At 36.7% G+C, this 23,154-nt stretch overlaps 1 protein-coding gene across 2 annotated transcripts in view; it reads right to left on the reverse strand.

The window, feature by feature from the left end:
- Positions 1 to 276: 276 nt before the first annotated feature.
- The window catches only part of C1QTNF3 (C1q and TNF related 3), a 28,671-nt gene continuing 5,793 nt past the window's right edge, over positions 277 to 23,154 (reverse strand). For both annotated transcript variants that reach the window (XM_072413819.1, XM_072413818.1), the window contains exons 3-6: positions 20,558 to 20,712; positions 4,228 to 4,357; positions 3,046 to 3,145; positions 277 to 454 (exon numbers count right to left, since the gene is read on the reverse strand). In XM_072413819.1, coding sequence (XP_072269920.1) covers positions 295 to 454; positions 3,046 to 3,145; positions 4,228 to 4,357; positions 20,558 to 20,712 — 545 coding nt within the window. In that variant the 3' untranslated portion in view covers positions 277 to 294. The remainder of the gene's footprint in view (positions 455 to 3,045; positions 3,146 to 4,227; positions 4,358 to 20,557; positions 20,713 to 23,154) is intronic.

Genomic DNA, 23,154 nt, shown 5'->3' on the forward strand with positions numbered 1-23,154 from the left:
AACATGGGCACAGCTCCAATATTGATTGCAATACACATAAAATGTGAGCAAGATAGATTTGGTGTTTGGTGCTTTAAATATACACAAACACACATACACACGCACACATACCAGCTCCTTGCACATGCATAGTCCTTAGTTTTAACCACATGATCAGAATTTCCTGACACTATTTATTTTAAAAATATTATATTGGTTTTTTTTGTTGTGTGGTTATAAATGGCTCCCTCTTGTAGCCTCCATCAGTTTTTTTCCAGCTAATAAAAAGTGTGCATATCCTGCAAAAGTATATCTTTATTTAGTCTCAAAGAGAAGGAATCCACAGAAAGTACAGTAACGTTGGTGGTCCCCATGTAGTGCTCCAGTCCCCATTCTTAGCCAGACTTCATCATCTTTTGACAGCTTTAACACAGCGTTGTTACTTGAAGTGTCTTGTTTACCTCGGGTCTCATAGCTAAAAAATAAAATACAATTAATTGTATACCAAAGAGCAGGATACTGTACATACACACATAAATACATTTTTATACTTTACACTACCCATAATAAATGTATATATACTGTACACTGAGTTTCTCAACCAACACTCTGCAGACTCAAGGGGGTACCTATGGTTCCAGGGACAATATGGATATCAATGGGGAATAGAGGTGCATTTAGGAGCAGGAGGTTTGCAGCTTGTATGCCTTGCTCCTCCTTCCCCAATCACTGAATTTCAAGCATGACACAGGAATAAGGAAAGCGAGAATAAAAAGGCTGCATCTGTAGATGCTGAAATACCCTATTTCAATCTCCCCCGCTGGAATTACCTGTGCCAATCTCCCCCACTGGCAGAAGCATGCCAAGAAGCAAGACAATAGGGCAGGGAAATCAGAACGTTGGAATGGTGTGTTGCAGAGGAAATGGAAAAGAGCTGGCAACAAGTTGCATCTATTTATGAATTTGCTTTATCAATTCTATGTTCTTTTATTTCTATGTCCAAAAAAGTAGGACACAATCTAAAATAATTCAAATTGCAAACATCATTTCATTGAGACTTTAGATTGGCACTACAAATGAGTTTAAAATGTGCAAAAAAATTTTTATTTAACAAACATTCTAAAATTCAGCACAAAAGAAACAAGAACACAAAAAAAAACAAATTTTCCTTAAGTAGGGCAGAAAAATAATCCAAAAATATTAATATATATTAAATGTTGCAAGACAAAGCAAAATTGCATAAGTTTGTCCAATTTATAGGAATGCTAGTGAGCTGAGGGCTACAAATCATTTATCAACCTTTCATTAAAAGTAAAAATGTGTAATACTTTCTTGGGAAACTTTATAAATTGTGACAATAGCATCAGTAAAATGTTTTGTGATCTGCAATAGCCTTGGGGACAAAAAATGTTTAACAAAAAATTTAGCATTAGGAACCTAATAGAAAGAGTGGCTATTCATCTTTGCAATTTTCTAATTCACGGTTTTTAGAAATGTCAAAAGCCGAGACTTGTGAACTAGAAAGCCTCCTAAACTGTCTGACAAGGTGCAAAGTTGTTTCTGAAACTTGCAGAATTGGCTTAAAAAGTAAAAATGTTAGAAGTTGGTAAAAGTTAGCTTATATTTTCTGACCTCTGCCAATACAGAACTGAACAGACAGGGCATATCTGGAAAGTTGCAAATGATGAAAAGGAACGTGTTGTTGGTTTGAACATTGTTTCTTTAATTATCTCAAGACTAGAGGACCTTGGAACAATGAGGTTTCAACATGGACTGAATCAAATGTGATTGGCTGGGAAATATGACCGTATTCAAAAATTCAAAGTCAGAAAGTTGAGGAAAAGTGAGTGTGTTTTGTTGGAACTGAATGCATACAAGACAGAGCAAACAATAGGGAATAATGAAACAAGCTGAAATACAGTGCAAACAACCCTTATCATATGGTGCCAGCAAGCAAACTACACTATTTACATCAGTTAATGAAATAAGGCAAGGACCAGATATACAGGTAGTCCTCGAGTAAATGTTACTATTTATTTATAATTGATACCAACACTTTTGCTGTCATGTAAATTTTAGATACTTGAATAATTTAATAAACTCATATGTTATAATATAATTCAGAAATATTTACACTTGTACTTTAAAAGTCCCATTACCCTCTTGTATTCTACCTATTGACCCAAATACTGTGGGTTGACGTACCAGTATGGGCTTTGTTTCCCATTAACGTCATTTGGATTTACCAATGTAAAACACTTGTCACTATGCATAAAAAGTGCTACAAATTTGGAGAATTTCTCCATCTAGCAGCAATAGAGAAGTGAGAAATAATTTTGGTATGGTCAGATTATCCAAAAACTATGCCAGGCCCTAGTCATCAAAGTCGAACATATCTGTATGCACAAATGAAAGAAATGCCCTTTGTAAGAATATACTAAGCAGTCAAGAGCCTCTGGCTTTGGGGTTACCAACCAACTATTCCTTTATGGGAGAAAGGAGTGAAAGTTTACAACACCAAGTTGGTGATAGTGACAGGTGGGTGTTCCAAAGGACATCAGCTTCTTTTTTTGGCATTCAGTCACATGATATATCAGAGTCATAAAGCAAGTTGGTGCTGGATGACTTTTTTTACCAGAAGCACCGATAACAAGTCTGAAGAAGTAGGTAGCATATGCGACTTACTGTGAGCCCCTCTCTGATCAGTGGGTCAATGGAAAACAATCACTACCTTTGTCAATGTAGCACCCCCCCCCCCCAGTTACCCCCTAGAAACAGAAATATAGCACTTGTATGCTTTAATGATTCTTTGTTAAAGAACAGTACTTTTACTTTGTGTTCAGAGGAGAAGATAAAGAAGAGAGAAGAAGAAAAAAATGCATCTAAACATGCAACACACCTCTCTATACGCATGTTCATAAGTTTTTTAAGATTAACAAACCCAGTCCAAAAACCCAAAACCTTGAATGTAAATTTCACACATGGGAAGTTAAATATAGCATTTTATTGCTAAGGAAAGAGTTTATATAAACTAGGCCTTATGGTTGCAATGTCCAGAGAACTCACCTGTACATGCTAACGATGGTATTTCCATTATGCATGAGGTAGACGTAGACATCCTCCACCTCTTCATGCTTCAGCATGCTGAAAGTAAAGAAGTACACTCCTGTAAAAAAAGGAACCATTTGCTGCATTAGATCATTTCATTATCAATGGCCATTACATGACAACAGGCCCAATATCTTTTGACTGCATGGTGATCTATGGCTTCCCACACACCTGATCACAATGGGCTGATAAAGGATATTTGATTCTGGCACCATAAAATGCTCATGTCTCTAAGATAATACATGATAGAACATATAAAGATTCTTCATGTTTCTTGAGGTGTTTCAGACTAAGTAAAACAAACAGTTTACAAGTACATATGACATGCCCTGGGTGGGTTCCAGTGCTGTCTGTCTTGTTACCTCCTTTTGCCCACCATATAGGGGTCCAGCGGCAACCAGTGACACCACCAAAACTAAAAGTAAGCAATTTAAATTGGGATGTACTAGTCTCACTGTTCCTGAGGAAGCATGATCTGCGAAATTCATTGAAACATGTATATCCAACATTTATTATAATACCACAATCACCATGTATGCTTATTTTTTTAAATAAATTATGTTTTACTACAACAGCATCAATTTATATTGAAGGTGCCATTGAAGTCCATAAAAGTTAGTTTAGTATATGTGTTATAGTTAAAAGTAAGTTCATCATATATATATATATATATATATATATATATATATATATATATATATATTACATCAACTTTCATCAGCTTCTGCAAATTACATTTATTCCTAAGGCACAATTTTCAGTAAGAACAATTAGATCTGAAATGAATCTAAGGGAAATTAGCTGAACAATTGTAAGACACAACGATTTTGGGGGTTTCCGATCAGAAGTGTTGGTAAATATGGTAAGAAAACTATATTAAATCCATATATAAACTACACTATATCTATATCAGCCCACAAAATATGATGGTCATTCCTTGCAGTACCGAAGTTCAGAGTTAAAATATATCTAAAGTTTGAACCTTTTTTGTAATGGATAAGATAGGGTATTTTTTTTTTTTGCTGCTTGTCCTAATGAATAATGAAACCAGCTGGTTGAATTGTTTCCATCAAAGCTGAATCCAATCCAAGTTCTCTAGCAGGTAAAATAGTTCTTTAGAATTATTTGTTAATAACCTACCTGTTATAGGAGCTGTAAATCTTCCAGTCATGACATCAAAAAAGTTTCCAATGTTAGTTTCAACACTGCTGAAAATGATTCCACTGTTAACGTTGCTGAAGTGAGTTGCCATGGAGGCCATGAAGGCGACCTGCAAAAATGAGAACTCGTTGTAAATATAAGATTATTCAGCACTGTATATAAATCTCTTTCAAAGCATGCCATTCACTTTCCCTGTGCTTTCATGGAAATGTATGTGTATAGGTGGTGTTTTCAGTTAGTTTAAAAAGTTTTGTTAAAGAAATTGAATAGGAATTCAAAGGGCTCTATTAATACAATTATTTCCTGTCAATTTGACTTACTTGGGACCCTGCTGCAGGAATACTTTAAACTGCTGAATCATCTACAAGACTTTCTTTTGGAAATTGGCCAACTGCAGAACAGTGTTCAATCAGTGAAAACAGAGAAAGCCACAGCAAATTACTGGACAAATTCTATATTACAGTTAAAGTGAGGTTGTTACTGTTTAAAAAAAAAACATAATCAAGCTACTAAAAGCTACCAAAAAAAAAACTTTTTCAAACTGAAAAAGTTAGCTTTGAGTTTAGGAATGTATAAGCCAATATAATGTAAGGAAAAGAAATCCATTCCGCAGTCAAAGGGGCATTTTCAGTATGCACCAGTAACCAAAAGAGTTCATAAAAATTGTACTGTTCTGTAATACCATATAAAACCTTGAAGTATTGCCCAAGCATGTTATTGAACATATTTATGTAATTTCAATTTGGCCCTTAAAGCTGCATGAAAAAAACACTCTGTATGTTTTTTGTTTTTTTTTTGTTTTTTTATTGTTGGTGCGGGTATTGATTCAGCCCATGGTAGAGAGAGGCCCGTAGCCGTAAGAATTAGGCACAGGGCCTACATGACCGGGTGCTAGGCCTAGCCCAGAGCTTGTAAGGGGTTAAGAAAAAGGGTAGTGTTGCCAGAGGGGGCTGGGCTAGTATACAGCGTGGGGTAGGAGGAGATTAGGAATGGGAGACGTTGAAAAGGGCTGGATGATAGTGAGGGGCCCTCTTTTGGAAAGAAAAAGTTTCCCACCCACCCTCCCTCTTATGTTTAGGTAGAGTTGAGAGGTGGGTTCGTTTTAGAGGTTGGGGTCTTGGAAGGCAGGGATTCAGGCAGGGGGAGGTTTGGTAGTAGGCGGTAGTTATGACAATGGTGTTTATAAGGGATGGGCTAGAAGGTCCGAGCTACCCTGGTCATGGGCATGTCCTCGTGCCTTTCCTTTGACAGTAGTTGGCCTATTAGTAATAAAAAAAAGGCCATACACAATTCCCTGGATTTTTTTGTATACCATAGCATAGCCACTACTTATTAAACGAACATCAGCACTCAATCATTTAGAAAGATATCTACTTACTTCTAACCATATGTGCCCTGTTTAACACAATATCTGTTATTCTTTTCAGCCAGTGACAGTGAATTCTATGTTGATTCATTCTGCTCTAATTCACTCTGATGTTATCTTACTTTACATGCAGAAGACTCACTTTACATCTTGTTACATCACAATTTCCATAACATTTTATTAATTTAATAGGACAGTTTCCAATCAAATAAAAAACTGGAAAAGTAGACCAAGGTGTCTTTCAGTTGCTAAGATGCGTGAAAATTGAGAATTCACAAGACAGATCTCATTTTAAAATTCATTTCATTCTGACAAGATGAATAGGAATCAATCAGAATGTATTTGTAATGTTGAACTTACTAAGTCAGGGGACTTCATTATTTATGCATTAATAGAACAAGCTTTTAGTTACTTAGAAAACTGCCCTTCTCAACTCCTAAAACACACTTAATTTCTGTTGACGGAAATGTATGCAGATGTGACAAGCATGCCAACAAACCTCAGTAACTTTCTGTAACTGTAATTACATAAACTTTCTGGAGTTACTGCCATTCATTCTAGGATTCTACAAAGGACCAGAGATTTACTGCATTGCCAAACATACGTGAATTCCCCTTTAAAATACTACCAGGCTCAGGTGTTTCCAGTGAAGGGCACAGTTTAAGCTCCAGGATAAAATACATTTTGAACCATTGTTCCTTTTTTGTGTGTATTTGATTTGATGTATTTTTAAGTGCTTGTGCTTTATATTATTTATTTTACTTTTTCACTACAACTAGATTTGATTAAGTATGTTTTCTGGGAAGTTATATTTTCTAAAGTTTGTAAAAATATTGGAAAAAGACACAAAACCAAAAAAACAAAGGGTTTTTTTAGGCATTAACAATGTAACACTTTCCAATATATAAAATACATATATTCATATATAAAATACATATATTCATATAGATATGTTATTTCACACATTTCGTAGACTGATGTCCACTTCCTCAGGAATCAAATTGAGACAATGGACTCTGATAAGGCCATCCTTGCTGCTGTTCTGTTTGAATCCCTTGCACTCTTTTTTGAGGGGAATGCATCCCAGAGAGGATTATCATTGTCTCAATTTAATTGCTGAGGAAGTGGGCATCAGTCTACGAAGTGCGTCGAATAACAATTGAGACTGTTGGTTTATGTATGTGTTTTAAACTAAGTTTTGATATATATTTGAATACAATTGTCCTGGGATGGTGATATATTGAAAAGTATTTGAGGGTTTCTGGTTGGCGGCTTTGAGAAAATTACTGAATTTAAACGTTGTTGCATCAAATTTTTTATGTGAGACAGCCTACAGTGGGTGAGTATGGCTCTTCTGCATTAAACATTTATAGACAACAGGGATTTCCAGGTCACTAGTAACTATAAAAAACATGAGTCTTGTCTGGTGCCCTGCACCTATTCCTGAAACCCAGATCAGGTAAGCTTTTTTCTGCATCTGAAAGTATTATTTTAAATATTTGGAGTGTACCCCAATACCATTTACAGAACCTGTGTTTGAAGTACTTTAAAATGCTAAGCTGGACCTCAAGGTAAAAAATGCACTTGAAATACCAATATTGCAGAAAATAATGATTAGGGTTGTAGCAGAGATAGATAGATAGATAGATAGATAGATAGATAGATAGATAGATAGATAGATAGATAGACAGATACAAAGAAAGATAGATAGATACAAAGAAAGATAGATAGATAGATAGATAGATAGATAGATAGATAGATAGATAGATAGATAGATACAAAGAAAGATAGATAGATAGATAGATAGATAGATAGATAGATAGATAGATAGATAGATACAAAGAAAGATAGATAGAGAACTCAGAACTTATGAATATTTTATAACATTTAGTTCCATTCAGATTCCCTAAAGCCAAAGGTGATTTCTGTATGTTGCAATATTTACACATGTATTCTATATAAAGCAATACAACACAGAAGAGAATATGTTTATGCATTCACCTTTTCCTTTTGGCTACTCGCATATATATACTTTAGTTTGTATCTTGCTGTGTATGGCGTATAGAGTAAGATGAGGAATATTTACTGATGAATATCACAGAACTATATGATGGCAGCAATAAGCAGTGACATACAAGCTGATATTTGTAAATGTCACCACAAATGTCAAGCATATTATATGAGATGAAAGAGAAGAAAAGAGTGGCTTATTCACATACAGTACCTTTCAGCTCTCCTGCAGTATATATATTTAAACGAACAAAAAATGTTTTTTGATATAATTTGTTTAGCTAGTCTATTATAATCAGGTGCTTCTTCATTTTAGATAGGTGAACTGCTGCATAAAATGATTGCAAAAAATAATATATACACCTATTTTCAGGCAATAGATGTTTCACAGTAGCACTACTGGGATTCTGCGCCAGATCTCCCCTCCATCATGCATTAACTGAAACCTCCAGGTTAGCACATTTGATCAGTTTGTTTGAAAGGTGAAGGAACACATGGTGTTCAAGCAATGTGGTAGTGCAAATTCTGGTGTTTTTGTGACTCCATGACCTGGTGATCATGAGTTCCTGTAACGCCCCTTGCTCCTGTGACCTAGAGATTCTGTGCTCCTGTGTTCTCAACATTTCAGTTTCCATCTAATGCTTACAGACTATTAACTATGTTCTTTGATCTTCTGCCTGTTCTTAGTTCAGATACTGCCTGTCATCTTTGCATCTTAGTAACTCAGTAGTGAGTATTTGCATAGGTGAGTCCCTGGGCTGCAACACACTACATTCATTCGTTAGTTCCATCATTCCTTGTAGGGTGGTAAAGATCTGGCAATGTGCTGAATGCTGCTTCTTGGTTTTTTGTTATTACTAGTTTTTACTTTTTTCTGGAGTAGACTATTAGTGGATTAAGATGCAGTGTAAGTGACAGTGTATTGAATGTGCATGACTCCATCTAAATTACCCAGTCATTTCAGGACCCTGGCTAGCTTTCCTCTCAAGGACCAGAAAGCAAATCAAGTCCAGGTACTCACACCTGTAAGCTCTCTTGACTTGTATGTATGAACTGCAAAGCATTTGTACTCGGTCTCTACCGGTATGTATAATTTACCACCATATCCATTCTCCTCTGGGAATCCAAAAAAATTTCATGGCTTTAATAATCAAAGTAACATTGACTTTAAGTTTCAGCTTCAGAATTTTCATACATGTCATGGTAAAATGGCCTGTTATCTTCATTCTGAGGAAGTCTTGCCTTAGATGTTCCAATGACCTTAGATGTGACCAATGACGACTTTGGTGAGACAGTTCAAATTTTCTCTTTGGAAGTATCTTCCTACACCTCCACCAAGTTTCACTTTCTGTGGTAAAGTACGCAATTCAGTTTTGTAGTCTTGTGGGAGAATTTGCTTGAAATATCAAGAACCTCACTGTTAATTTTTGGAAGACTTTATTTGAAAGAAATAAAGTTGAACTGGTTGAACATGAGACTCCTATTGTTCTTGATGATCTGGTTTCCCTGACCATGCCATTAGATGTTCACTTCAAGAGCACACATAAGAGAGGTCAACAGAATACTTTTTCATTACAACTGTAGCTGCTTTCCAGTATTCACCAGAACCAAATACACTTACAGTCACACATCCATGAAGGAAATATCCTGGTGTCAGTCCGAGGGCCTTTGATTTAAGAGTGGCCAAAAAGGACAGTTTATTAAGCAATGTCTATTGTGACCAGAAAACTTAAATGTCTAGTATGTCTGGGGAATGGCATGCTGGACCATTTGTCTCACCCCTTTTTCCAACGTTAAATGAATTCTGTACACCATCAGTGTTGTACAGCAATGCTTTGGTTCACAACTGCTGCATAGGGCTTGATTTATTAAAGCGTTCCAAGTCTGGAGAAGATACAATTTTATCTGTGAATACAATTTTCATCAGTGAATCTGGGTGATCCAACTAAATTGGAATGGATTTTTTCAAAGTCATTTGCTATTTGCTAGCAAATGTTTTGAATCCTTGACCAGATCGATTCCAGGCCTGCTGGATCACCCAGCTTCACTGATGAAAGTGTATCCTCTCCAGCCTTGGTGAGCCTTAATTAATCAGGCTCAAAGAGTCACTAATCACCATGCATTCCAGGTTGCAAACAATTTGTTTTACCCTAGTTCTTTGTTTACTCCAAATTAATGACTAAAGGGATTTTACAGTGTTGCCTATGGGCAATTTTTTTCTGTTGTCTCGCAGCCTAATGGACATGCATAATTTTGAAGCTTAAGGAGTCTTGTATCTATCTACTCAGTACAACCTCATCTTTACCTTCCTGGTGGTTTGAAAAATAACTATTTTTAAATGTCAAAACAGTACATTTAAAAAAACCTAATATTTTACATTTCCGGCCTGGTTCCGCCCTCTAGCCACACATTCACCCTGCTCGGCCGGTACCTGCTTTCCCTGGCCTCTGTCCCCAACGTTCACACGCCAGTGACGCGGATGCCGGCTGGCACCTTTGTAGCCTGGTGGTACCCAGCTGGCATCGCCATGGTAGGCAGATGCCTGCCATCAACTGAAGATGCCGTGGGCATCGCTGGAGGATGCCACGGTAACATTGGGACCAGGTAAGACTTGAAACTCCCTGGCAATTCCACTCCGCATGTGGCTTGGGGTTATTGTTTTTGGTATGGATAATTCACCCCAAGCCATACTCTGGGATTACCCCTAGGGAGGTTAAAATTTTAGAAAAAATGGGGGTTTAATTTGTTTGTGTGTTCTTAAATTTTATGAATTGTTTTTGTACTGAGACTTTGGTTTTGATAAACAGTTGCGCTGCATTAAACATCCCTTCATATTACAGGGTCTTGACTTTCAGAATAATGTTTACAAAATGCATTTATATACAATATAGTCCCTAATAAAAGCAAAACTAAAACTTCCTGTCCAATGAGGATGGGTTCTGTTTTAGCCTCCATTCAGGTCTGCAGTTGCTGTACTGTTGCACATAGGATTAGCTATGACATAAATTTGATATTTTGGAGCGGATTAAAGAAAACTGACAACTGTGACATTTATCACCAGATGCATGCCTTAAATGTACCATATATTGCACAGAATGTACCAAATATCAATGCAAAAAAACAACGTGGATTTGCATAAGGATTTAATAACATTTCTTATCTGTAATTTGGGATTATATGACATTGCTTGGAAGATATTTAGATTTGCAATATATGTCCTGAAGTTTAGATATATATGTGCTAGTTGGACCTTCTATTCCAAAATCATGGACATGGATTCTCATGATCCCACCACCACCACCACCTGTAGCAGGTATAACAGTCTAAATCTCTTTACGAAGGTGTTAGGAGATCATGGAGTTAGTTGTCTGCCCTCTGCCCAACAACTTGCAGCATCGTCTGCTTACCTTTAGCTCTGCAGCCTCAGTTGTACCTTTCTCAGCATCCCAGCCCATATTATTATTAATATTACACAGTATTTATAAAGCGCCATCATATTACGCAGCACTGTACAAAGTCCATAGTCATGGCACTAACTGTGCCTCAAAGGGGCTTACAATCTAATGTCCCTACCATAGTCATATGTCATTAATGTAGTCTAAGGTAAATTTTTTGGGGGGAAGCCAATTAACCTAACTGCATGTTTTTGGTATGTGGGAGGAAACCGGAGTACCCGGAGGTAACCCACGCAGACATGGGGAGAACCTGCAAACTCCATGCAGATAGTGCCCTGCTCGGGATATTCTCAGACCATGTGCTTCTAAAGGGGAGCAGATTAGTGCCTGGCTCAATCCTCCCCAGCTATTGGTTGCTGGGACTTTATAGTCTTTCTGCTCACAGTCAGCAGTTGGCTGTTGTAGCCTTAAGCCTGACTGATCTGCTGCTGGTGTATTTATCTGTTGGATTTATTGTTACCGACTCTGCCTATTTCTGACCCTGTGATTGTATGCTGCCTGGACCGACCTTTGTCTGTGACCCCAATTCTACTTTGTCTTTACTCTTGGATACCTTGTTTTGTGGACTGATAACCCGTGCATGACCTCTGGCTCAGACTTCCTGTACACTGTGACCACCATGCCTAATTACTCATTTGTGATTTTTGTCATGAATGAGTAATTAAGCATGGTGGCCACAGCGTACAGGAAGTCTGAAGAATGAGGTGGTGCAGAGAAGCTACAGACTGAAGCTAGAGCCACAGGAGATTAATTTTCCTTAAAATATCATAACTTCAGAGTCATAAGTGCTTATTACCTCTGTTTCCAAACACCACAACAATCCTTCAACTACCTCGTGTTTACCATCTACCAACGTCTTTACCAATAACCTACTGTTACTAGAAATATACTTAGCGACTCCAAACCACTACCAATATAAGTCTCTGTAATGTCCCCTGAGGAAGCCTAGATCGCGAAACGCGTCTGGCTGGGTGACCAAATTTGTAACCTTGGAATATGACCATTTATGTTATGTATTGCATGCTTATTACAAGTAGTTGAGCTTTGTTGAAGTTTTGAAATTTTCAAAATACATACTACTATTTTTCATACTATTGTTGATGTAAAGAGCCGTACTTTGTGTTCCCTTTCTCTCTTGTTTATATGTACCTAATCTCTAAGGTGTTTAGTAGGACAGGTTTCTCCAAACCAAACTCATCAAACCGTGTCAAAGGGCACAAACACAAATGTCTTTAAATACTGTAGTATTAACAAAACTAATAAATGTAGACACTAGAAAGGGCATTTGAAATTGGTGTACAGAAAAGAAAAAAAAGCTAACATTTTTAAGCCATAACAGTGAAAATTAAAAATAGTGGCTGTTCAATGACCAGTGGACTATTTTTCTAAGTTACTGGGAACACCAAAGAAAATGAAATCACTGTGAACAGCTTAAACATTACATTCCTTTGACTAAAGCTTGTCATATGTTACTATCTAATGTACAATCTTTATACATTCACCTTAAGATTTACTATTGTAATGTGAATGTTTATCTACACAATCTATTAAAGGACTTTAAAGTCTTTTGTACAATGAGAGACAATTTGTATGGTTAGCTGTAAGCTATGTCACTACTGTAAAAAGTGATATTTGTGAATTGAAAAATGTGCTTAAAATAAAGCCATAAAAAATAGCTGGAAAGACAGAACTTTCATACATCTAATCTGTTGAGGTTTTAGAAGGTCATCGAGAAATAAACTGTATTCCTGCTTATTTCTTGATGTTAGTCATTTATGATTCATTTGAACAGCTCACAGAGCAGTTACAGATGTTCATCCATCAGCTGTGCCACATCAATAGAAAATATGGTTTACCATCTGGATTAAAATGTCCAAGTTTTTTTGTGAGGGAGTCTGGTTTTGGCCTCCTTTATTTTTGATCCAGCAAACCATTTTGGCTGGTAAGAGATTTGGAATTTTTAAAGGGGAAATGTAATTTATGTTCTGCATGTATTCAGTTATTATTAAAGCATTTATCTGAGTAGAAGAAAGAGCAGTGAAACACAATCATTGTTCAACACTAGGGTTAAGTGGAAGTGAATGTTTTCAGTTTCAGAGATTTAGCCGAATTCTTCTATTATATTTTTATATTTTTTAAAACATACATTGAAATATTGGTGAGGTATTTATTTAAGGATGCAATGGGCTTCTGCTCCTTAAATCATGATCAATTGATATCAATTCCACGCATATCCTAAATAAACCAATGAAGATGGCTGAATACAAACTCGAAGGAATAGTGAAGAAACATATAATGGTCATTGCACAAGGAGGGAGCATTTGGCAAGTAATCATGATATGCAAATATTTTGTGCATATTTGCATATTTGCACGGTATAGTTAAACCCTATTAAGGACTCTTTGTGACCAGATGTACTTTTGCACGCCGGCTGTGTCTGTCGATCACTTCTTCTTTCAGTTGTTGCATTGGCATGTTCATAGCTTCACATATGCTGCCTATCCATCTTAGCCTCTGCTGTTCACTTCTTCTTTTGCCTTCAATTTTTCCAAGCATCACGGATTTCTCCAAAGAATCCAGACTTCTCATTATGTGACCAAGGTATTTGAGTTTTAATAGCAGTATCAACCCTTCTAGTGAACACTCTGGCCTTATTTCTTTAAGTATTGACTGGTTTGATCTTCTAGTAGTCCAGGAAACTCTCAGTAGCTTTCTTCACGACCATAGTTCAAAAGCATCAATTTTTCGATGCATTGCCTTATTTATAGTCCAACTTTCGCATCCATATGTTACTACTGGGAAGACCATAGCTTTAACTATTCTAAACTTTGTTGGTAACGTAATATCTCTATCCTGTAGTATCCTGTCCAAATAGTCAATAAAGCAAAAGTAGAGATTGGACTGGAATTCCCTTGCTTTCTCTATTATCCATTGAAAATTGGCAATGTGGTCTCTTGTGCCTCTCCCTCTTCTAAAGCCAGCTTGCACATCTTGCAGTTCCCTCTCCATATATTGCTGCACTCTGGTTTGTAGAATTTTCAGCGTTACCTTGCTAGCACGTGAAATAAGTACAATTGTTCGATAATTTGAGCACTGCCCTTTTTTGGAATTGGAATGTAAACTGACCTTTTCCAATCCAGCGGTCACTCTTGTGTTTTCCATATTTTATTGCAAATCGCCAGCAGTACTTTAACAGCATATTCATGCAGGTTTTTCAGACGTTCCACTGGAATTCCATCACTACATGGAGCCTTGTGATTAGCCAGACCTTCTAATGCTCATTTGACTTCGCCCATCAGGATGCTTGGTTCTTGTTCAGCGTATGTATTCCAAGTGTAGGTACTGTCTACGTCCTTCTTGTATAGCTGTTCTGTATATTCTTGCCACATGTTCTTGACATCTTCTACTTCTGTTTTTGTCTTTCACCATTAGCATTTTTGCATGGAAAGTTCAATTGATATGAATGTTGCCAATCTTCTTAAAAAAGATCTCTGGTCCTTCGCGTTGCATTGTCTGTCTCTATTTCCTTGCACTGTTGATTCGGATGTGCCTCCTTATCTCTGCGTGCTATTCTCTGAAACTCTGCGCTCAACTGGGCAAATTTTTCTTTGTCTCCATTGGCCTTTGCTTTGCCCCATTTCCTCAACAACTTGTAAAGCCGCAGTAGACAACCGTTTTGCCTTCTTAATCTTTCTTCGTTTGGGGATCTTATTTGTTGCATCCTCTTGGATATCACCTACTTCTGTCCATAGTTCCCCAGGCATTATATCTACCAGACCTAATCCTCTGAACCTGTTCTTCGCCTCCACTGTGAAGTCATACAGAATATTGTTAAGATCATATGTTGTTGGTCTGCGGGCTTTCCCTGTTGGCTCTGGTTTATTTTACACTTTGCAATTGGCAGCTAATGATCTGAGCCACAGTCGGCTCCAGGTCTTGGTTTAGCTAGTTGTTTTTTAGGGCAGTTACACCTATGTAACTTTTCAGTTATATATAATGTTCTATTTATAGAACAATGACATTCTCTGAAGAATTCCCTAATGAAGAATCAATTTAAAAAGGAAGATTTTCCACTAGGGAATGTTTCAGTGAATGTCAGATTCACAACTTTATACAGTAAATACACCCCAAGGAACACAAAATAAAATGAACAAAGTTACCCTAAATACACCTATATACCGTATTTTTTGCCATATAAGACGCACTTTTTCTTCCCCAAAACTGAGGGGGAAAAGTTAGTGCGTCCTATACGACAAATGTGTTAAAAAAAATAATTAAAATATTATACTCACCCCATACCCGATCCTGCGTGTGTCTCTGGCTGCAGCGTGTCTCTCTTCTCTCCTCTGCCAGCATCGTGTTTTCTCCTGTCTGTAAAGCAAAGCGAAAGAAGCCGGCACAGCGCCACCTGCTGTTCCCTGTCCTAACTGCCGTACAATAGAAAAAAAGCACAGAGTGATCAGAAGGGGAATTTGAATGACAGAGTGATCAGAAAGGGAATTTGAAAGGTACAGAGTGATCAGAAAGGGAATTTGAATGGCACATGAGTGATCAGAAGGGGAATACTGGTATGAATGCATGAGTGATCAGAAGGGGAATAATCTTTCAGAATCTTTTTTTCTAGATTTTCCTCCTTTAAAATTGGGTGCGTCTTATATTCCGGAGCGTCTTATACGGCGAAAAATACGGTAAGTTTTTAGTTAAACACCTGAACACAATTGTCCCACATAGGAAACTAAATCCCTCTTTCTCTTTTTTTGGTCTGAATTATAGCTCTAGATTTAGATTAGTTTTAAATTCCAAAATTGTCCTACAGCACTTAAACCTTTAAATTACTGCATTTAATATTTTGGAATGTTGGAATATAAGAAAAGTAGTTGTAAAAAAAAAGCATGTGTGTGTCTGACCAATTTTTTTAAACTATTACTAATAATTTGGCCACAAATCATCTCCAGGAAATAGTAGGTGTGTTTCACTTACCTACATACATTGTGTTAAAAGCCGTCCTGCTTTCTAATTTAGGAAAATTGGGAGTTAAGTACATAAAAATCTATTTAAAAGAGTAAGTAGATGTTGAATATATGTCTTTAACTTTAGACATCCTAGCCTATCCTTTCTCTTTCATATTCCTTTAATGGAACACCATCTCATGAACTGTGCAGATTCACCAGCATTTTATTAGACAGATGGAGGATGAATTTCAGAAAATAAATCACTGATTCCATGAGCTTGTTGACAGCAGAACATCTGTAGAAACATGCCACAGTAGAAGCCACAAATCATACTGGGAGGTTGCATATATTTGAAGGGAGAGTACAGTTATCTTGGTTATATATAGTGTAGCAATATAATGTAGTTTTACATAATTTTGCATATAGTAATTGTATTGCCTTCATTTTCACATGTACAGATCTCCCTATGACCTAATTATTATTATCTAATATTTATTTAGAACTGACATATTACACAGCGCTGTACAAAGACCATAGTCATGTCACTGACTGTCACTTAAAGGGGCTCACAATCTAATGTCCCTACCATAGTCATATGTCATTAAAATAGTCTAAGGACAAATTGGGGGAAGCTAATTAACCTAACTACATTTTTTAGAAAGTAGGAGGAAAAAACTTCATGCAGATAGGGCTTTGGCTGGGATTTGAACAGGGGAACTAGCACTCCAAAGGCCAGAGTGCTAACCACTGAGCCACTGTGCCTAATTATGCAATATGGCTGTGTCGCGCACCGCTGTTCATTAGTGGGAAAGTGTGTTTTTACATATAAAATTACATCTGACAAAGGCAGGTAGAATGACTACATGGGCAAAAGGGACCTGGGAGACAGGTTTTATAGCTTGTTGTGACAGATTGTACTTCTGCCTTTACCTCATAGTATCCGCTATAGCCCTACTTATTGCCCCTTTCTTCTCTTTGAGAACCATGGACATCAAGAAAATCTTGAGTTTCTGACACTTCAAGGTGTTTTAGATAACTAAATTTTTTGCCGGCCCCTATGCCGCTAGACATAGAAGCTCTGGAACAGTGTAAAATGAGGACTGGTTACCTACCTACCTACTGGTTAAGGTATAAATTGAGGCACAGTTAAAAAATCTTTTACACCACATCATAAATAAAAAACATACATTACAGACATAAATGTGCTATGGGGGTTCATATCATTCTTAAGAAGCCCCAAGAGTCACCCAAAGAAAGAATGAAACTGCGTGCCCCCCATCCCCAGAGATAAAATTTCAAATTAAATGTCATTTAGTCACTTCCTATTCAAATGTTTCTATTCTAGTATATTATGTCTTATAATAATATCTGTTGCTTTATGGCACAATTATTCACAAAACAGGCATGCTTCATTTTTTGCAGTAGTTGTACTGCAATGCATGTGTGTTGGATATAATAATGCCACTGCGTTGTCTAAGCTTTACATCTACTTTACCACTTCATATGGTTAAAAAACAAATATATTTTAGAGGGATAAAGTTGCATCATGTTTGTTTAATTATACGTGTGATGGAGTCATCATTACAGATGTCAGACTGACTTGTGGCTGTAGTAGTGACCTAAGTAGGAATTAGCTGGGTAAACATAAATAATGAAAACGGAAAGCTACTTATATCTTATGTATTCACTGGATAAATGAATATTGGCTTATGTTATTATAAATCAGCTTGAGGGTCTAATTGGGAAATTAGACAGATGGTAATGCTAGTGATGAAAAGCTTTGCTATGTCTGCCATCCAATTTAAGCACCAGTCTAGGAATAAATTATTTAGGTTTGTTCATTTCTAAGGAAAGTGACAACAAGCAAATATCAAGATACAGTTATTTTAAAAGTTGTAAAATCATGTCACCCCCCTTACATTGGTGGTCAATGGTTAAAGTTACCCTCACATTGGTATCCAGAACTGAAGTTGCACTAACATTGATGGTTAGTGGCAAGATTACCTTGCTGTTAAAGATTACCTTTACTTTGGTGGCCAGTGGTAAATTTCCCCTTACATTGGTGGGCAGTGGTAAGTTTACCCATTATGTTGGTAGTCCGTGGTAAGGTTCTTCTTATACTGGGGATAAACTTTTCCTTTACATTGATGATCAGTGGTAAAGATCCTCCTTACACTGATAGCCAGAAGTGAAGGGTCCCTTAACATTGGTGATCAAGCAGCAAGGTTCACCATACATTGCTGGTAAAGTTCCCCTTCACATTGACCATCAATGGTGAAGTTCAATTTACATTGGTGGTCAGTGGTAAATTTTCCCTTACATTGTTGGGCAGTGGTAAACTCCCCCATTATGTTGGTAGTCAGTGGTAAGGTTTTTTCTTATATTGGGGGTAAACTTTCCCTTTACATTGATGGTCAGTGGTGAATATCTTCCTTACACTGGTAGCCAGAAGTGAAGGGTCCCGTAACATTGGTGGTCAAACGGTAAGGTTTACCATACATTGCTGGTAAAGTTCCACTTTACATTGAACATCAGTGGTGAAGTTCACTTTTACATTAGTGGTCAGTGTTTTACTCCCTCCTTACGTTGGAGGGCAGTGGTATGGTTCTCCTTTTACTGGATGTAAAGCCCCCCTATACAATGGAGGTCAGTGGTAAAGAAATCATGATGTTGATGTAGTTTGGAGCTTTAAGCTCTACTATTTTACTGTCATCACCATGACATGACAGTATGATAGTAAAAGTAAGAAACAAACTCATAACAACTGAGTTTTTACAGTGATTTTTTTCTGGTTTTTGTTCATTGTTTTTTTTTAGAAGCTTTTATTTAGCCTAATTCCACTATCTGCGTCCCTAGCAGTGCTGTTTCTGGAAGTGACGAATGGCTACCAATCTGTCTAGCAATGATAGACCAGGTACGAGTTAATGAAAGCATGGCAATAAGTATGTAAAACAGAGAAAAGCTGGACATATTGTTATGGATCAATCATATCAGCAACTAGGCCTTCAGAGAAGGAGATAACACAAAAGTCAGGCAACACGAAAATGTCATTTTAAATAGCAGTTCCTAATATCTTCTAAAATCTAAGGAGCAAACTGATTTCAATTACCCGAAGACATCAGCTTCATATTTATAAATATATTTTAGGTAGGGAGAAAGGTACAACTCCTAGCCATATTTTTGTAATTTTACATTTGTAGTCATTACATACAGTAAATAATTTAATACAACTAGACCGATGCACATCTTTGACCTGACAGCATTTGTAAAATATTATAGGTGTATTACACATGACAACCAATCTTCTGGAAATGGAACATCTTAATGACAAGTAACAGTAGAGAGTTTCTTAACAGTGCTAAAGTATTATTTATCTGAACCTATCCAGAAGTCAACTGCAAAATATCTTCCAATAATGCAAGACCAGTGACATTGCTATATATAATATAGCATTATAATTTTGGCTAAAATGAAGGTATCATTTTTGACATCTATGTGCCATTACATGCAGATTGTGGCATCATAATAGTATGACATAGGAATCTTTACAATGATATCACAAAAGTAATTGTTATATTACATAAAGGTTAAGACATCAAAATAATTATATTGCCATTAATATGCTCCCTATGAGATTTGAATACCTGCAATGGCTTTGTAATATTTATTTGTGATGCTGCAATGGTGTTTGCAACATTACAATGTCTACATTGGTGTTATATATATATTATATAGAATCACTACAACATTTTACATCACAATCAGAATTGTTACAACACAATTTAATAGTAATAACTCAAAATGTGATATCGATGATGGTAAATTCTCCGTCAGGCGTTTATTGCTAAAGTTGGTAAGTTAAGAAGAGATTTTCCATCCTTCTACTTTACTGTTACCATAAGGTGAGGATCTGGTCTGGTAAAAATAGGCCTACAGACAAGACAAGTTCACTCTCCACTCTTTATCAGTAACCTGATGTACGTTGGTACCATCCCACCCAGGTAACTCTTCAGAGAAGCTGCATTTAAGTACTAGAAATGCTAGAAATATAGTCCAAGTAAATTAGGAGTCATTGCACAGACATGGACATTGGCAAGGGATTTTAGTCCACTGGTTTTAAATTATGGGAAATCACATTGTTACCCCCTCCTACACACATACTGCAAAAGTAAATACTTTTTGGCAAGTAAGAAAAAGGACCAATGGTTACACCATTGCTGGTGCTATGCTGTCTGGGGCCCTAGCAGGAGGATGGGCCCTCACTTACCTCCCGTACAATTCAAGACCAAATAGATGTCAGACAGTTGTGACCAGCCAGGCAGTGAAGTTGAACAGATTAGGGGCCTCATTGAAAAGGGAGAAGGAACCACATTCAGGAAAATTATAGTAAAACTAGTAATGAAGGCCCAACATAAAAAAAGCATCACATATACAGAGATCAGAATAAATGTGTGATAACAATCCATAAAACATTCTTTGTTGAGAACACAATTCCTTAAAAAATGACATCTATAAAACTGACTTACCTGCAGTTCTGTAGGAACACCAGGAAATCCTTTTTCACCTTTCACCCCAATATGGCCACGCTCCCCTCTTGGGCCCATGTCCCCTTTATCACCTTTTTCACCTTTTGTCCCATCTTTTCCAGTTGCCCCATTGTTTCCATTGTTCCCGTGATTTCCTGTATGTCAAAAATATTAATGTATACTTTTTTTTTAATTCTGTATATTCTGTGATTTACATCAGCAAGTAAAGACCACACATTTCTCTCAGATACAATTTAGTGGTTTATTGAACAGAAAACAGAGTTTCATAGAAGCTTGGCAGCAGTGTTGTATATCACATTATTACTCTATATTACTGCAATATCCATCTTAACCTTGAAAATAGAATCCAGTAATCTATTGTACATGCACACAATATTTCCATTTACAAGCTGAGCCTACAGTGCAAAAGAAGTACAAATATGTCTATTAAACCCATTAGTAGACCTAATCAGAAGTCAACACAAAATGTGTAGATAGATAGGAATAATATTTATCTTGTCACTGCTAAAGGAAAACAGAAATCATATCAATCTATTCTATAATGTATCTATATTTTTGATAGGTCCATGGGTTACAGTCAACATTACAATCTTGTAACAAGGAGCGCTAGTATGCAGAGGAAGGTTGGGAAGCAAAGCTATAATTTTATATTATTTTTTCAGTTTTATTGCTTGCACACTAGTATGAGAAGTTAAATCCTCCAAGAGGGCACATAAAGCAATAAAGTTATAATCTCTCTACATTTAGTAATAAAAAAAACTATAGATAAAATAAGATTGATAATAAGAATAGGAACACCTTAGAGTCCAGTTTAGAAATATGTGTTGTAAAAATGGGAAGTAAAATGTGTAGTAATGTTCTGCTGTTGGTGTGTAGCAACACAATGCACAACTGCAGTGGCGTGCATCACACCACAATGCAAATGGCATGCATTGTAGGACACTTTTAAAAAAAAAAAGGATTTTTTTATTCTCAATTGCAATATATTGGCTGCCCATTGAAAATGTATGTGCCTTAGCACAATATACCACACATTAATGAGTTTGTAGTAACTCACTGCAACAGACCATACAGGTCTGGAGGAGAACTAAACAAGCACAGGGAATTCAATCACATGTATGAATATATCCAAAGTTAGCTTAACTTCCCTGGTGGTATTCGAGAATGTGGCAATGGGTTCATTTTCAGCACCCAATACTTCATTCATGGTGGCATTGTACAGAACTTACCAATGTCCTCCCGGCATCTGTCTTCTGGCCTTTCCTGGTGTGATTAATGGGAGATGTAAGCGTGCAGGGGCTGTGTGCTGGGGGGTGTGATTGGGCAGAAATTTAAACAGAATGTACCACTTTGACATTCAAAAACCAATATAATCAGTCAGCTAGGGTGGTTAAAGTAAACCTGTCACTTAAAATCCCAAACCCCTCCACTCACTCTTTGCAAGGCATTTCCTACCTATACTTATTTGAACCTCCGCCATTCCAATGTCCCCTCATGCCCCCCACAATGTTATAGGCAAGTACCAGCAATCATTTTATTATAAGATACTTAATCGTATCTGTTATTAAAGAAATTGATTGAATGAGTCAAAGCCAATTTAAAGTCCCCTGGTATGAGGTTGTCTAAACTCATTTTTACTCGATTCGTAATATAAAATTTTTGCATGTGGCTATTGATACTGAATCAATTCGCCAGGTTCGGTTAAAGTTTAGGTAACTATAAATACGATAAAGATAACTCACCATAAATATTTTTGGAGTAAACCCAGCCTTAAAAAAAAAAAAATTGCCCATCTTGCAGCCTGTGTCCCAATCTTCGCTGATATCAAGTCTCAGATGAATAAAAGATTTTCTGATATCTACACACATGGTATTGGTTATGTGTGATGCATTTCAGACTATATAGTATTTCAAGAATTAGGATCGTAAGTCTTTTAAGACTACCCTGAAAGACAAAGTCGCTTTAATCCTTCTCCATTCTATCCTAAAACCAAAGCAAAATATTTTGGCTTTAAATATACTTTAGGGCCCTCTCATGTCAGTGTGCTACGATAGTGCAACAGTTACATGCATTGGTGAATTATGGTGGCATTTATTAGATGAAATGCATTCTAACACAACGTCAAATCTACTGAGCTGTGAAAAAAATGCTTTCCTCAATTTTGAGTGTGTTTCTGTGCATTTAGCCTATTTTTTTAGCTATTAATGCAATCTAATACATTACAATCTAATACATTGCAAAGCATAGTTTTGTGGTGTGAGTGGGTCCTCCAAAATCATCTTCAAGGACCACATGACATACAGCCTGACCTGCACACAACGCAGCAGGTAAGGATCGTTGCAATTTCCTAAAAAGTTCAATCAACTTAGTTCACATTATATACAATCATGTAAAACCAAATACTTTAAGCTGCAAGATTCTAAAATCTGTCATCCTACGATATTTGGTTGTACATGGTAGTATATATCATGATCTGAGCTGATTGTACTTTTTGATGTCAGTATATATATACTTGCTTACTATCATTAATAATTCAGTTATTGACTTGACCTGATCTATTTAATATACAGCGCTGC

Source organism: Pyxicephalus adspersus, chromosome 6 (genome assembly GCF_032062135.1).
Source record: "Pyxicephalus adspersus chromosome 6, UCB_Pads_2.0, whole genome shotgun sequence".
Classification (NCBI taxonomy): Eukaryota; Metazoa; Chordata; class Amphibia; order Anura; family Pyxicephalidae; genus Pyxicephalus; species Pyxicephalus adspersus.